This window comes from Epinephelus moara, chromosome 5 (assembly GCF_006386435.1).
Source record: "Epinephelus moara isolate mb chromosome 5, YSFRI_EMoa_1.0, whole genome shotgun sequence".
Lineage (NCBI taxonomy): Eukaryota > Metazoa > Chordata > Actinopteri > Perciformes > Serranidae > Epinephelus > Epinephelus moara.
In genome coordinates, this window is record NC_065510.1 from 29,071,864 (window position 1) to 29,088,162 (window position 16,299).

The 16,299-nt window shown below is 41.2% G+C and overlaps 1 protein-coding gene across 1 annotated transcript in view; it reads left to right on the top strand.

The window, feature by feature from the left end:
• txndc11 (thioredoxin domain containing 11) overlaps positions 1-15,828 on the top strand; it is a 15,968-nt gene extending 140 nt beyond the window's left edge. Inside the window, exons 2-14 of the mRNA XM_050044518.1 lie at positions 42-248; positions 1,898-1,994; positions 2,133-2,252; positions 2,667-2,764; positions 4,280-4,409; positions 4,634-4,727; positions 4,917-5,029; positions 5,135-5,338; positions 6,383-7,088; positions 10,348-10,535; positions 10,653-10,765; positions 10,944-11,024; positions 13,221-15,828. Of these exons, the coding sequence (XP_049900475.1) occupies positions 121-248; positions 1,898-1,994; positions 2,133-2,252; positions 2,667-2,764; positions 4,280-4,409; positions 4,634-4,727; positions 4,917-5,029; positions 5,135-5,338; positions 6,383-7,088; positions 10,348-10,535; positions 10,653-10,765; positions 10,944-11,024; positions 13,221-13,749 (2,601 nt within the window). The 5' untranslated portion in view covers positions 42-120 and the 3' untranslated portion in view covers positions 13,750-15,828. The remainder of the gene's footprint in view (positions 1-41; positions 249-1,897; positions 1,995-2,132; positions 2,253-2,666; positions 2,765-4,279; positions 4,410-4,633; positions 4,728-4,916; positions 5,030-5,134; positions 5,339-6,382; positions 7,089-10,347; positions 10,536-10,652; positions 10,766-10,943; positions 11,025-13,220) is intronic.
• The last annotated feature ends 471 nt before the right edge of the window (positions 15,829-16,299 follow it).

The following is a 16,299-nucleotide window of genomic DNA, read 5'->3' on the forward strand; positions in this document are numbered from 1 at the left end:
CCCTGTCGAACCAGCCCTCCCCCCCCCCCCCCCCCCCCCCCCCCCCCCCGTTAGGCAAATGGACGCGTTGAGCAGTGGCTGGGGCGTATAAATGGGACGGAGAGCCGACGACAGCCTGTAATGCTGCGCCGGGTGCGGCAGTCTCTCCGCCGGCAGGTGCTGTTTCTGATGGCCCGGAGACCGGCTCTACTCTGCGGGGCTGTGGTGCTCGGCGTCCTGCTCATACTGGCCGTCAAGTTCACATGCAGGTAACAGCCAGCATCGTAAAGAACAGCTTCTGTTCCTATTGTAGCGTGTTTCTGTGACCAGGCTAACATGAGACAGTCATGACTGAACATTACTTTACTGAGACATAAATGTAGTAGTAGCGTCAGTAAATCACACATTCGCTATCCCTAATTATAATGTAGCTAATCATAACTAATCAGGGTCTTCAATATGTTTGACAGCTGAGCTGAAACTGACGTGTACTGTGTGACAAGAGGATTAACTAATGCTTTAACCCGTTTAAACAGACAGTGTAACACCAGGAGTGTATCAGTCCTTCGTGCTGTAGGATTTTATTAAGGGTTTGGTGTCTGTGTTAGTAAATGGCTCCAAAGACAACTGCGTAACAACCACAGCTCTGTAGTAAACATTCATGTTCAGTGTGACAAGCTGTGAAGATTGAAAGATTAAAGACTGAAACTTGAAGCAAATTACAACAAGTTAGCTCAGTCACATCCTGCTTCTTATCCGGTTGAGATGGGAGAAGTATTGTAATCACTTAATTAAGTAAACGCAGCAATATCACTGTGAAAATACTCCCATTATAAGTAAAAGTACTTCAGTCAAGATATTATTTTATAGAGGTGCAAAAGCATTACCAGCTAAATCTGGGGAGCTGAAACAATTAGTCAAGTAACTGAGTAGCTGATGGACAGAAAATCAACTGTTTTGATCAACTGATCAGTCACTTGGTTTTATTAATCAAACAATAATGCTAAACATCCTCTAGCTCCAGCTCCTCACTTCAGAGGATTTGCTGTCTTTTGTTGTCAGTCATTATAGTACAGCAAGGGAATATCTGTAATGATAATTGATGGACAAAACAAGAATTTGCAAATTGTAATAGGCAGTTTTCACCATTATTGACAGAGAGATTGTTGATAACACTAATCTTGAGTTGCAGCTATAAACCAGTTGGGGTCTCTATAATGTTATGCACCGGATCTTAAAGGGTACAGAGTCCAGAACCGAAGTGGATTCGGTTCACAACAGCAACAATTTCTGGCATTTCCAGTATCAAAGTAGGGGCCGCAGTAGCTCAGTCCATAGGGACTTGGGTTGGGTACCAAAGGGTCGCCAGCTCAAGTCCCCATCTGGACCAAATATGGAGTGTGGACTGGTAGCTGGAGAGGTGCCAGCTCGGTCCCTGGGCATTGCCATGGTGCCCCTAAGCTAGGCACAGGACCCTCAACTGCTCAGGCCGCCCTCCTCTAACATCTCTCTATTCAATGCATGTATAGGTCCTGTTTGTGCATGTGTGTGTATGTCAGGCCTGTGTGTGTTATGATAACCGAGTGAAAAAAAAATTATTTAGTATATCTCCTTCTCCTTCTTCTTCTTCTTCTTCTTCTTCTTCTTCTTCTTCTCCTCCTTATAAAATTTGTTGATGATTAATTTTTGCTGATCCTTTGATTGATGAATTGACAGTGTCTGTGCACCAAACAACACAGACTTATGTTCCAGTGAACTCAGCTTGGAAAATTACACCTGGGAGGACTGAAACATGAAGCAAATTATAGACAAATGATCTGGGGCACAACCTGCCGCTGTGACAGTTGCAGAATGGAAGTGCTTATCTTGTACAGGAAACTGAATTTTGGTGTCACATTGATATCTTTTCCCTCTATAGTCGTGCTAAGAATGTTGTGGCAGCAGCTCGGCCTCCAGTGCGGTTCTTCTCTGCCGACGCCCCGGTAGTGGACCTCTACTTGGGTCAGCTAGACCAGGTGAGATATACATGTATTAATTCAAGTTTCTCAAAGCACTTTAACTACAAGTGTTAATCCCTGAAAGAACTTAAAACACAAGCAGAATTACAATCTAACACAGTGGTCAAGTTGATAACATCTACATTGTCTCTTTAGGTGGAGCGTCTTAGGAGTGTAGCGGAGGTATCTCTCATCTTCTTCTATGCACCGTGGTGTGCTCACTCGATGGCTGCCCGTCAAGAAGTGCAGCAAGTGGCTAAGAAGCTGGCCAAACAGGTACAGAATACCTGAGGACACAGTAAGCGTTCTGCAGGAGTGTTTATATACACAATAGTGACCTAAATTGAGGCCATAATGGACTACCTCTGATAAGATAGCAGAAACTTAAGGCTTGTTGTTATTGCAGACAAGTAATATATAGAAGATAAATGTGTAGAAGAGAAAATACAGCTTCTGGGACACCATTAAAAAGGGGCTAAAACAAAATACAGTGTAAAATAATGAACTAAAATGTGTCTGTTGGGGTGTAATTAGTCAGGCACAGATTATTGGGCCCCATTTGTGCTGAACGTGTGACAGAATAAAGCCTGATGTCATGACTGACAATGAGAACACACCATACCCTGTTTGTGGTTTGGAAATAGTTGTTCAGCTTGTTTTTGTCTCTCTCTTACAAACACAAACACATAGGTGCAGTTCGTGGCCGTGAACTGCTGGTGGAATCATGGGAAATGCAGGAAGCAAAACCGCTTCTATCAGTACCCCATCATCCATTTGTTTTATAGAAGGTAAGACACTCATCCCTTTCAATGTTGTTTGTACTTAAGTGAAATGATTGTTAGTGAATAATTGACACGTGAACAGTGTGTGTGAACAGCACAGCTGTGATTTTGATGTTATTGCTCCAACAGGATTGCTGTGGTTTAATGAACTCTAGTTAACTGCAATTTCTTGTAACATAAGACATTCACTAACTTTAAACTTAGCCAGAATTGAGACACCCTTATTGGTTTCAGGGTGTTGACCATGAATCACAACATCCTCTGTTTGTGACTGACCATGGACCTTTGTTGTATGTTGTCTAATGAAGGCTTAAAATGACTAAACATTTATTCTTATCTTACATTTATCATAATGGTAAAATAAAAATAGGATCTTAGACGTAGACTCCTCTTGTCAGTGTTAAAATGTATAGCAGGGCAAGTGCATTCACTTCATAACAGCTTTTCAGACAGCCTGCGTTGTGTTGTTTTGCCAGCTTGACTGCTTTAATTTATTTTTCTGATATTATGATGTGCTTATGTAAACCATTTCTTAGAGAGGACAGTGATAAGACTGGTCCACTGTAGCTTTCTTTGATATTTGTAAACTTTATTGCTTTTAGGAGTTTATTTGTTGTTTTCAAGTTTATGTTTTTGAGCCGTAAAGGAACAGATATCCTGAATTGTTCATTCTTACATGGACAGACATAATTAGGAACATCCAATGTCTCCATGCAAACAGCTAAAGTAAAACTGGAATTGAACTGTAGGAGTGTTTGTATTGTTTCCTTGATTCATCATTTTGTCTAAAACTAGATAAATAGAGTCAATCGCACACTGACTTACCTTCCATCCATTTCCTGAAGCCCAACGTCACATCCTCAAATTGCTGGTTGTGTCTGACCAACAGTCCAAACCCCAAAGATAATAAATTTACAGTGATAGAAGCAGTAAATACTCACACTGAAGAAGCTTGAATCCATAAATGTTTGGCATTTACGTAAGCAATTAAGTGATCATTTTCGTCTTATTTTATATAGTTATTGTGAAGCCCCAAATGCGACTCAACAAGTGCAGCATCAATTTCTGCATTAGTGGCTGTGGTTTGTAATATCATTCTCAGCTCATGTATCCACAGTTTCTCCCAGGACTTTGTTTGGTAGAGGTTTTAATTTCTGATGCATCTCATCTATTGCACATCTGTCCATCCTGGAAGAGGGATCCCTCCTCAGTTGCTCTTCCTGAGGTTTCTACCGTTTTTTCCCCCCGTTAAAGGTTTTTTTGGGGGGAGTTTTGCCTTATCCGCTGTGAGGGTCCAAAGGACAGAGGGATGTCGTATGCTGTAAAGCCCTGTGAGGCAAACTGTGATTTGTGATATTGGGCTTTATAAATAAAACTGATTGATTGATTGATCATGTAATCAATTTACTTAGTAGATGATGACCTAAACATTTGGCATTTACATGTTTCCTGAGTAATTTTGATTCTTATGATCACATAATTGATCCACTATGTTGTTTGTCATGTGTTTCTGTGCTGCAGATTTGGGCCTATAGAGTACAAGGGTCCGTTTGTGGCTCCATATGTGGAAAGTTTTATCCTCAGAGTCATCACACCACTCACTTACCTCCCATCGAGAGCCACGCTCGAAGAGTTCCTCTCCTATCACGAGGTATTGTTTGGCTTCAGGCCATCTGGCGTATTTTCTGGCAGTAAATCAGTTTGTTCCTCACTGTGTGTGCTGGTCAAGAGTTAGTTACGCAAGTTACTAATGTTAGCTCTCTTCAAGGAATGACCTGAAAGTTTTACTGGGGTTGAATAATGTGTGTGTTCACATATGTGTCTTCTTTCAGGAAGGATATGTGTTGTAATAGGCTTTCTCATGTGTATTTCCAGCCTCGAGTGGTGGGTTTCTTCCAGTTTAACTCCTCTCCTCAGCCGCCGGGGTACATCACGTACCTTTCCTCTGCCCTGCAGGCCTTAAAAAGAGGTAAGAAATGATCATACGAGCCCATTCACAGGACCTTCTCAGGGGCCCAGCCATTTCTTTGAGCGGGCTTGATTGTTACAGTGACTGTAGCAGTGAGTAGGCTAAAAATAAGAACTGTACAATGATGGGAAAAACACATTGTTAATGTCTGTGTATTCAGCCCTCAGCCTCTCTGTTTTTCTGGTGCAGATTTCCGTGGTGTTATACGTTTCGGGGTTGTGACCAACAAACAGGTGGCAGAGGCCATCTCAGTAGAAGACGATGAAACAGTTTACCTTTACAGAAGATTTAACTCCTCTTTGGTAAGCAATGTTAGGCCACAAACCACAGGTTAAAAAAGGATTAACTATCATTTTGGATGTGCAGTACACTAAGGCATTTCACCGGCATCTGTTTTCTTCTGTCAGATCTTCCCTCGAAGGGAACGTAACTTCACATCAGAGGCCATCTGTAAGTGGGTGTTTGAACACCATGAAACCGTCCTCCAGTGGCTGCAGCCTCCAGGAACAAAGTCCCGCCTCCTGGAATATGAGCTAACTAAAGGTCCGGCACTGCTGCTCTTCCTGCCGCACAATCCACTTGGGTCCAAGCCGAGCCCTGTACTACAGCAGGTAAGCAGGAATGGAAGAAATCACATAGGATCTTTTGCTTTTGGTAATGCTTTATCCTCTACTGCCTATCTCACTTGTGGTGTGCCACAGGGCTGCGTTTTAGGTCCACTACTCTTCTCTGTTTACATGCCTTTTTCTTGGGACATCATTCACAAATATAATATTATTTGTATTTTTTTTTTCTTCATATGTAAAACAAACGCTCAGAAAATTTGAGATCTGGTCCAACTATCAATAATTTTAAAACAGGGTAAAAACTTTTCTTTTTGCCACGTGACTTTTAGTAAGTTAACTTTGGGACATTTATTGGGACAGTTTATTTATTTATTTCATTGCACTGTACCTACCGGTAGTTTCTATTTTTAATTTGTTATCTTTTTTTAGCTTCCTTTCATCTTCTATTTTCTTTTGTTTTACTATTTTATGTGTGTCTTTTTTATTTTCTGTTAATATTACCTTGTGTTTCTTTTGTATCTCTTCTTGCGTAAAGCAGCGCTACACATATGAGCAAATGAATCTTTATGCTGACTTACCAGTATCACCTGCTGATAATAGCAGTCACTCTCATTAACTGTGTCGATGAGACTGAATTCCGTATGCTTCAAAAATTTTCCTGCAGCTTAACAACAATAAATCAGATATAATAAAACTCCATTCAGCGCATCTGTGCTAACCTGAGCAGGCTGTCAATAGATGTTGAACCTGTAGCTCACAATCTAGGAGTCCCATTCAACTGTAACCTCAGTTTTGACGCTCAAGTCTAGAGGGTTGTTCAGTCCTGCTTTCTCTGCTTTTAATACATCTTTCCTATCCTCTGCTAACCTGGAGAAATGTATCCATGATTTTATTTTATTACATTTACACCACCGTAACTCCATTTATCCATGTTTGAGTTCTCTATCGATGGCAGGTGGTTCAAAATGCAGCGGCAAGGATCTTAACAAAACCCATCACCTGTATTTTAGCCTTCCCTCACTGGCTACCCTTTAATTTCAGTTAATTTATTTTTTGTTTGTTGTTATGATGTTGTCTTTTGTCTTTCAGGTTGCAGACATTGCTGTGCGTTATCATTCCTGTGACAACAACAACCACTCCAGCTTGGACAAAAGTTTCACCACCCACTCGCCATGCTGCCAGTCGGTTCTTCTCCCAGAGTCCAGTACAAATGTGTGTGAGGTGTGCCTCAGTTTGTCACGATCGAGCCTGACCAGCTCCTCTGTGCGCTGCTCTTTCTCCTCCACGACTCACGGAGGAGACATGTTGCAGTTTTATCTCAGACACTGCTGCCTACACCGACTGCTTGCTGTGTCCATAAACACCACAACCTCAGCGGGCTGTAGCAACTTTCTGAACAGCTACAGCCCCTTTAGTCAATACAGTGCCTGCTGCAGAAAAGTTGAACCTCAGCTCAATGAATCACAAGCCAAAGAGGAGTCAGACATGCAAAGAGTTCCCCTTACACCTCCTCCTCCTTCGTCCATCCCTCCATCCTCTGCCCCTCAGCAGGGAGGAGATGGCATCACAGGTCTCCGGTGCCAGACCAACAGGACGCTCAGGTTTTATGTGCTGGATCTTGCTCTGAACTGGCCTCTGGCAGTGAGGCTCGGAGCAACAGGCAACAGAAGTGCTTCTCTTTACCAGGAGCATGGTGTACAAAGCGATGGGTCGTTTGCAGCTATCGTGAACCTGAAGGATGAGGTTCATTACGTTCTCCACCGCAGCCCGGCAGCCACGTTGACAGAGTCTCTTGGTAAGATTAGGACTGCATTTTATTCTAATGAGTTTAAAGTTAAGAGAATTAAGTCAAGAATGTCCAAATAAGAGTCTGAAGAGAGTGGAGCACCGGTCTCCAAACAATGAAAAAATGTCAGTAGTTCTGAATTCAAGATGGGGCGGCAGTAGCTCAGTCCATAGGGACTTGGGTTGGGAACCGGAGGGTCGCCTGTTCAAGTCCCCGTCCGGACCAAAATATGGAGCGTGGACTGGTAGCTGGAGAGGTGCCAGTTCACCTCCAGGGCACTGCCGAGGTGCCCCTGAGCAAGGCACCGAACCCCCCAACCGCTCGGAGCGCCTGTCATGGGCAGCCCACTCTGACATCTCTCCACTTAGTGCATGTATAGGTCCAGTTTGTGCATGTGTGTGTTCGGACCTGTGTGTAATTGACAAACAGAGTGAAAAAAAAATTGAATTTCCCCTCGGGGATTAATAAAGTATATAAAATTAAAAAAAATTAAATTAAAAAGATTCATCTGCAGGAAGCAAACGCCAAATGAACTGTCATATTTAGTAGCGTCAAGAGTGGATAAAAATCTAATTTTCAAAAAGGAAGGGATGCTAAAAATACATGTTAATCAACCACCCAAACCGTAACCCACAAACCTCATGCATTATAGTAGAACAGTTGTCTGGACTGAGGACAGAGACAAGCACCACAGTGCTCTCCAAGGTGTGTGTTTGTTTATATGGGTAATTATTAACTTACTCTGAATGCTGCTTTGTCAGTTTTTGACCCGCCTGTTCAAACTGTCCGTGATACTTTCTGGCATGATCAGTCATTACATATTAGACGACATAGTTTCTATTAACAAAACTGGTGTGAACCGAAGCCTTAGTGTAGTGTTTATTTTAAAAGACCATAACACTTTAGTAAAATAATCATAATTATTAAAACATATTTAAAATGATAAAATATCATTGTAATATAAATCCTATAATATTATACAATAACAGGATCAGAAGAAAAAAATAACTAGTTATTCTGCACAATATGTGTGTGTAAGTGTGCTCTTGAGTGTGCAGATTCTGTTCTTACCTATGAACCGATGCCAAATATAAAACATAAGTGAATGTCAGAATACTCATAAAAACTGCATAAATAGAATTTAAGAAGCAATTTCTGAGAAGAACAGTTGGTGAATGACATTTCACTGTCTATGTCACTTGTGGTGTGCCACATGGCTTTATTTTAGGTACACTACTCTTTACTATTTACATGCCTTTTTCTTGGGACATCATTCAAAAATCTAATATTAATTTTAGACTTTATTTGCTATAATTTCAGTATGTAATGATAGTGTTTTTATAGATTACTATATATTATAGACACAGAAGAGTAAACACTCATAGATGCATTTGTGTGTATCTGTTGAAAATGGCTGTTGTGTTATAGGCTATCAGCGTTTCTGTCATACTACTGAACTCCAAATTTAAATTTAGATGTACAGTGTAAGGGCCTGACCAAATTTCACTAAATTTGATGCAGCCAATGTTAATTTCTTTTTATATTTATTAAGTTTTGTGTTGTGTTGATGGAGGAGTCAAACTAGTGTGTAGTTACCATGTCCATTTTGATTCTGAGCACAAAGTGCAAATATGACGCATAGTTAAACAAAGACTGAGGCAAACAATTCTTTTGCATATTATGCAGATCAGCAGGTCAGGTCATGTCTTAGTTTCATGGTCTTTTGCATACTCTGTACAGATGTTTTCACCACAAAGAAGTTTGCAGTGAATTCCACACACAGTGTTGTGGCCTTTGAGTTGTATGTGATGAGTTTTTCGTTGCATACATTTTAAAAATGTTACTTTTTTGCTCCCAAAGGCTGTATTATGATGTCATGGTTATCTGCATGTTCATGTTTATAATTAACAAAAAGTATTTTTAACCATTCTGCATGCGCGTCTTGATCCACTGTGATCTGCAAACATCAGGCAGCTTTCCGCTGTTCACTGCCTGATGACATCACAAAGACAACAGACTGCAGCTGAGAGCCTTAAAATTATGTTCAGGGTGCCACTGTTACCCAAGTTATTACAGAATAGTAATAATTAATAATATTAATAATTAATAATATAAATTATGAGAAACTATGAAGTTATTTGAACAATAATAATAATAATATGAAAATGAATAATAGGCTTGGGCGGCATCTGTTTTTTCATACCTTCATTCATTCCTGACATTTAGTAGAGGCTGACCGCTGGTGGCGCATCCTCATCATGTGACATCACCTTAGTACAGCATCTCCGTATCAGTTTAACAGAAGGAGGAGCATCTGTATTTTTTATGATACTGAGAATCATACCTTCAGGATTTCTAAATACCTTGATATACCGTAATAACTTCATACCGCCCAAGCCTAATGACGGTTTTAAAGTTATGAGCCTAAATCTTTTATTATAGAGCTCGCATTTTTCACATTACCTAAAATACTACAGATACCAGCTGCTCCTTCATTTAGTTTTGATGTGCTGTATAGTGACCCACTTACACATGTAGTATGCAACAAATTTAATGCCTTTTCCCAGCACCTGTGTAAGCATGTCAGTGTGTTCAACTGCATGTGAGATATCTTCTCTATAATATTGTTGATAATTTAGTAACGGGTACAAAAAGTACTCACCCAAAGTTCTCTGTCCAATGACCTGATTGTCAAAATGTGATAGTTTTACCTAAATATCATTTAATTTTATTCATGTTATATTGCTATGTTGTACTTTTTAAATTGGTTGTTCTATGTCATTATTTGTGTGCTCAGTTCTCTCTTGAAAATGTGATCTCGATCTCAACGGGACTTACCTGATTAATTAAAAGGTTTATGCTACTCTACAATCCTGTAGCCTGATGTTAAGAGGCGTCCTAGAATGATAAAAATAATGCAGTATGTACAAGTATAATATTTGGATGCTTAACCAAACAGAAGTGAAAGTCATCCTGAAGTAATTTTCTGAATTGCTAGAGGAGCCCTGAAGAAAGCTATAAGCCAAAATGTGTTGGTCTCATAACGAAGCGGCTGGAGTTGTAATCCTTTATTATTTCTCTTCTCCATGCACCCTGGAAGTGAATTTGTGCCAGCATAACCCTAGATTGGTATCACTGATACCACAACAATCTTGTAATTGTCTGTTACACTGTCTTTGTGTCAGCTGGTTAAAATCTGCATTACATTTGAATATGATCCTGATAGTAGTTCTCTGTTTTCACTGAGTGTCTCTGTATCTTGTTAAAGAGGCCTTCATCAGGAACTTCAGTGCTCCATACAGCCTCTTGCAGAGACACTTAGTGGGAGAAGAAGACAGGAGAGGAGGAGACGAGGAAACCAGGCATCCAGACACAAACCAGCACTCGCCTCCACGCCTCCTCATCACAGAACTGACCACCTCCTCCTTCCTGCCCTCCGTCATGGACCTCGAAAAGGTGACAAAAGACACTGCTCCCATTCCTTTTTACTTTGACCTTATCCTTCCATATAATTTGTGTGAAGGATTTAGCATTCAATACTGAAAATGTCTATGTGTGTGTGTTCTCTTGCAGGATGTTCTGCTGTTCTACTACACTCAGTGGTGTGGATTTTGCTCTGTTCTCAACCACATCATCATCCAGCTGGCCAGATTATTACAGGGAAACAGCACCATCACTGTGGCCAGGTACCGCATGTGTATGCTTTTATGTTTTACTGTTGATGTGGGTATTGTGGCAGTACTGTGTGTTTTAATATGAATTTCTTTCTGTTGATCATATCTTTAATTTTTGGTGAAAAATAAACAGTTCTGGTCGAACCTTTAAAAGAAAAAAGAAAAAAATAATCACATTTTTTCTGTGTAGGGTGAATGTTGCGCGTAATGATCTTCCATGGGAGTTCATGGTGGATCATGTTCCCGCTATTCTTCTGTTTCCCAAATACAGGTAAGAACCATACACACATATGAACATTTGGAGATTGCATTTTCTAATACCTGGACATTTGGCTGGCAGTGACCACAGTATTCTTTAGAGCTGAAACAATAAGGCTCCAATCACACAGAAAGCATTTTGCAGGTTGCAAAACATGAGGTGTGCCGCACTGTCCTTTAAAGAAAGAAAAAAAAAAAAAGAATGCCACTAGTGAAAAAAACGCTTGCTCTGCCTTTTTATTGTTGCCAGGCAACCACTGACTCACCTCCTTATTCTAACCTTCCTGTGTATTCAATCTACTATTTATTTATTTATTTTATTTATTTGACAGTAATCAGTATCTAGTTCCTAAAATGTTGAGGCAGAGGGTACCTGCTGTAGCTCTGGTTGAGGGTGAGAGGCTGTCAGCAAATAGTTTTTTTGGGCACAGGGAAACAGAGATCTGTGTGGGTACATGAGACCCTAAAAAAGAGGGTGGATCACGGGAGTACCATCAGTTGGTCCAGGAGCTTCTCCTCCATGATGGCTGTTTCCAGTCATATTTTAGGATGATTCAGGGGCAGTTTGACAACTTGCTATCTATTGTTGGGCCGTAAAGCTCTGGGTATCCAGCAAGCGCTACCACCAGTTTCTCCTCCATTGTTTACCAACTGTAAACATGTCATGACAACCACAGAGGGCCTGCCGCCTCTTAAATCATCCGTTTCGACAATGGGGAAAAAAGCTGACAAAAAAAGAGACGATGTGGGGCATTTTTCTGCTTTGAGTTGAAGTTTTTTCAACTGAAGGAGTTCAAAGCAGTCCAGCAAAAACACCAGGCACTTAGAGCGCAGAAACGTGAGGCACGGCTCAAGGCAAAAAGCTTAATTCTCATTAAAAACAATTGTAAAAAGGCGCCTCCAGCTGCTAAAACACTTTCTCTGTGATCAGGGCCTTATGCAGTCAACAGAAAAATAATTGGTAACTGTTTGATAATAAATTTATATGTGAAGCTTTTCACATGTAAGGGTTTACTGATTTTCTTTGTCTCAGGTTTTCAAACTGTTAGTCAACAATTTGAAGATATCACATTCAAGAAATTATGATGGCCATTTTTTCACAGTTTTCTGACTTTTTATTGACTGAACAATAAGTTAATCAAGAAAATAATTGGCTGATTAACTATTAGTAAAATTAGGATTTAGTTACAGCTATAGCACACTTACAGCAAAGTACAACACACAGTAACCTCCAGGGCCTTTTCAGTTACAACCTCGATGCCATACACTGAATTAATTGATAAAGTTAATAATCCCTAATAGGAAACTGATTGGCAAATTTAGCACATGGAAAAAAAAGAAACATAGGTCCTCTTTATACCTAGTATTACCATACGTCCTGGCTGATGCAACTACAAATGGACAGCTCTAAGCACAGGCATGAATGCACCCAATGCGTCCTCAATGCATCTTGAAATCTGATCACTCAGACCAAATGTGGAGGTGGTCTGAGCCGCATATGGCCACATTTTTTCAGCACTGTTGCTTTTCTTATCCAACTCCCCGTTGGGTACTAAGCAAACTTTCTGTTGCTGCTGTTACATAGGTTAGACACAGCACTGAAGGACTGTCTCAGGAGCCACTCTCCTTCTGGCAACCAGTCAGTTCAGTCTCTGTCCGATTAGCTGTGTCATGCTAACAGTTAGCCCTCTCACTGTGTGTGTGCAGGCAGACTCTCACCAGCTGTCCCCAGCAAGGCGCTGACACTCCCATAGCAGTAGGCTAGTCTAGTAGGCTAGCACCAGGGAGGTGCTAAAACAGAGACGGAGAGAGAGAGAGTGTGGGGCCTGGAGGAGCTGAGGGAAACAATACAGTGCAGATCCACAATGAAATAAGATTATACCCGTTTTTTTAATAGTAAAAAACAGCGACAAACACATTTGGTCCTTGTGAATGGAAATAATTCAAGTGTTTATTTGCATACAGTGGGAAAGTGAGATCTGATCACAACTGGTCACTCAAGAATCACATGGAGACGCAGTCTATCGCCAGGTGTGAAAAGACAGACATAGAGCTGTCCACTTGTGATAGGACCACCCAAGTATAAACAGTGTAAACAGTACCAAAAGGAAACTGATTTGCTGATTTGACACATAAAAACATAGTATTTCACTGAACTCACAGACCCACATGCAGTTTTCACTCTTCTCTGTTTCTTCTTCTCTTCAAGAAAACATTTTAGCGTGAAGTTTCCTGATGACCTGCCCATCACGTTACCCAACCTCCTTCGCTTCATCCTGCAGCACTCTGGCTCTGTACAACATGCAGACAAACCAGTGCCAGCGTCTAGTGAGGCGGAGAGTGCAGGACCCGGTGCTGTCCTCCGTGCAGAGTTTCTGGCACTCCAGCAAGAGGTTCAAGTGCTGCGTCAAGCCCGCAAACGTCTCTCCGAACAGCTGGCACAGCTGTGGCGCGACAACCGCCGACTGACATTTGACACTCTAAGCTTAGAAGCCCAGAACACAGAGCTGCAGCGAGAGAGGCAAAGCTTAGAGGAGCAGTACCGGGAGAAAAGCCGGCAGCTCGGGGAGGCGGTGAGACGGCTGCAGGAGCTTGCAGACACTGCTGAAAACCTGCTGAATGAGAACACATTGCTCAGGGTCCTGCTGAGGGCACTGAAGGACAGGACGGAGGCTCAAGAGCAGGTAGAGGTGGAGAAACAAGAGCCAGAACAGAAAAGAAGCCATATGGCCTCCTGACCACGAGTCTGTAGGGAATCCTGAGAGAGATGCAGAGAAGAGGAGGAGAGAGGAAAGAGGGCCAGGAAACAAAGACGGACTGAAATGGATGAGTAAAAAAAGATGCGATTAGACCTGAGACTGAATGACGACGTCATGCATGACCCAAGGGGAAACATGACTTGATCATTTGTCATGGTAGAGGGAAAATGAAGATGACTGATGATTACTGTCAGAAGAAAAACTAAGACTGCTGCTACGTCAGGACAGAAGAAGGAAACACTTAAAACAAGATAGATAAGTGGCTGTGTTTGTTACAGACAGACTACTCCAAGGTGCCGTCATGACTGTGGGCTTATCCACTCTTAGGAACACACTAGTGTGGGAATTCAGTGCCAACTGTGCTTGCAAAAATGAAATTCCTGTAAAGGGTGATGACGTAATCCGAGTTAAACGTATTACACAGACCCTGCAGCCCAATTCTCTACCTTACCTGCATTGCTATTAATTCTCAAATGATAGCCAATCAATGGCCAGCCCAAACAAGTAAAAGGAATACTTCACACATCTATTTCCAAATAGGTGCGTGGGAGAGGGACAAGAAGAATTTGTAGGAAAGACTCCTGCACACTGTCTAACTTGCAAAAATGATGATTTTAATGCTGCAATGTTTCAGTGACTAGACCTTCATCAGGCAAAAAAAAGGTCACAGTCTTTATCCCCAGGGTAATGAAGGTCTAGTCCCCGAAACATCGCAGCATTGTGCGGGAGTCTTTTCTACAAGTTTTGTTTAGCCCAAACTAGTAAAAGAAACAGGAAGTTCAAATCACCTGTAGCTCACTACAACAGCTCACATGCTAAATTCAGTATAACTCACTAATTCCATCAGTACAACAACCGAGTCGTGAAAACTCACCACTCTGCTGCTTCCAGTTTCTCCTTATATTAACATAAATATTGTTTTCATACTCTGATTAATTACAGTTGTTCCTTCTTTGCTGTATTCCTGATCGATGTGAAGCTAGTAACTCAACACTGCCTGATGTTTTCACACTAAAAGCCTACCTATCAAAGGACGGATGCTGGAAGAAGTTTGAGTTATGCTAGCTTCACATCATTCAGGGACGGGGGAGGCAAAGTAGAAAGCCTGTTATGACTAGCTGTAATCTTGGGTGGTATCTGTTTTGTCATACCTTCCTGAATAATCCCCAGGGTGTACAGTATATAATGGCATGTGTGTGTGGTGCTAAAATTCGACAGAAACAAAATGGAAAAACCCTTAATTCACAGTGTTAGATGCAACTGGTCACAGTCCTGTAACATTATCCCCAGCGGCCATGTCTGTCAGCTCAGCTGCCCGCTCCACCAGCACAGACTGACCTCTGGTGGCGTATGATGTGCTCTACATGCTCATTACTGTCTCTATATGAGTTTAAGAGACAGATGTGGGTGCGTCTGTGTTTTTGACGGTATTGTTGGGATTTCCAAGTACCCTGGTATACCATAATACCTTGATGGCGCCCTAAGCCTACCTGGCTGTACTGATGGAATATGGAAATGTACATTATACTGAATTTCTCAGGACAAACATGGAGGAAGTTAACAGGCCCAGTTCTCTCCTCCAATGAGGGAAATATAAATGCTACTATCATGCACTCACCTGCTGCTTCAAGCCAGGGGCCGATGATGATGATGATGATGATGATGATGATGATGTTTCCCAACAGTGCTTTGTATCATCATAAACTGATGAGCAGTAGTGGGTGTGTGCATGACTGCAGGTTAGTGATGTAGAATTTGGCTGCAGGGAGAGAGGGCTACTAATGAAGCTGAGACTTATTTAATACTGAAGAAGTGGCAACTGCTCACTGATCTGTGGGTGAGCCTCAGAGCACTTGAAATAATTAGCAAAATGTTTCTTTTCTTTTTTGAAGGGGATATTGTTCTTTTTGTTAAACTGATCTATTTTTACAGGAATCCTTGAGTCACTAAAATATTTCTATGTAACTATTCAGGTATTAAGAATGAGATGCTGCAATTGTTTACATGTGAGATATTGCACCTGTTTTTACTGATTAAAAATCTTTCATCTTATTGTCATCCTGTGGTTTCGTTTGGTTGATGTTGATTTTGGATGAGGGTCAACCATTTGGTTGGGGTAAATTAAAAATACAAAATCCCTGCTGCTTTTCTTACTGAATAAACAGGGGAAATTTGTTCATGTGACCAAACATTTTTGAAGAGTTATCCATTTTACTGACCCTATGCTGGAGAGAGGGCCATGGAGTAGGTGATCAGCACATAGAAGTATAATAATATAATAATAAAATATAACATAGTTGTTCTTCTTTTTTGTTTGTTTGGGGGTTTTTGCCATTCACTACGATCTTTTTTTTTTCACATTCAAGGAGTCAGCATCCTTGTGAGTCATCTGCTTGTCATCTGTGTTAGTGCTGGAGAAGTTACAATATGCTGCTATACTGTTAGCGTGACGTTAGCTCTACACTACTTGATGATACAAGTTTGGTAAAATAGCAAGGGTGGGGTAATGTGAGCCAAAAGACCTGATGG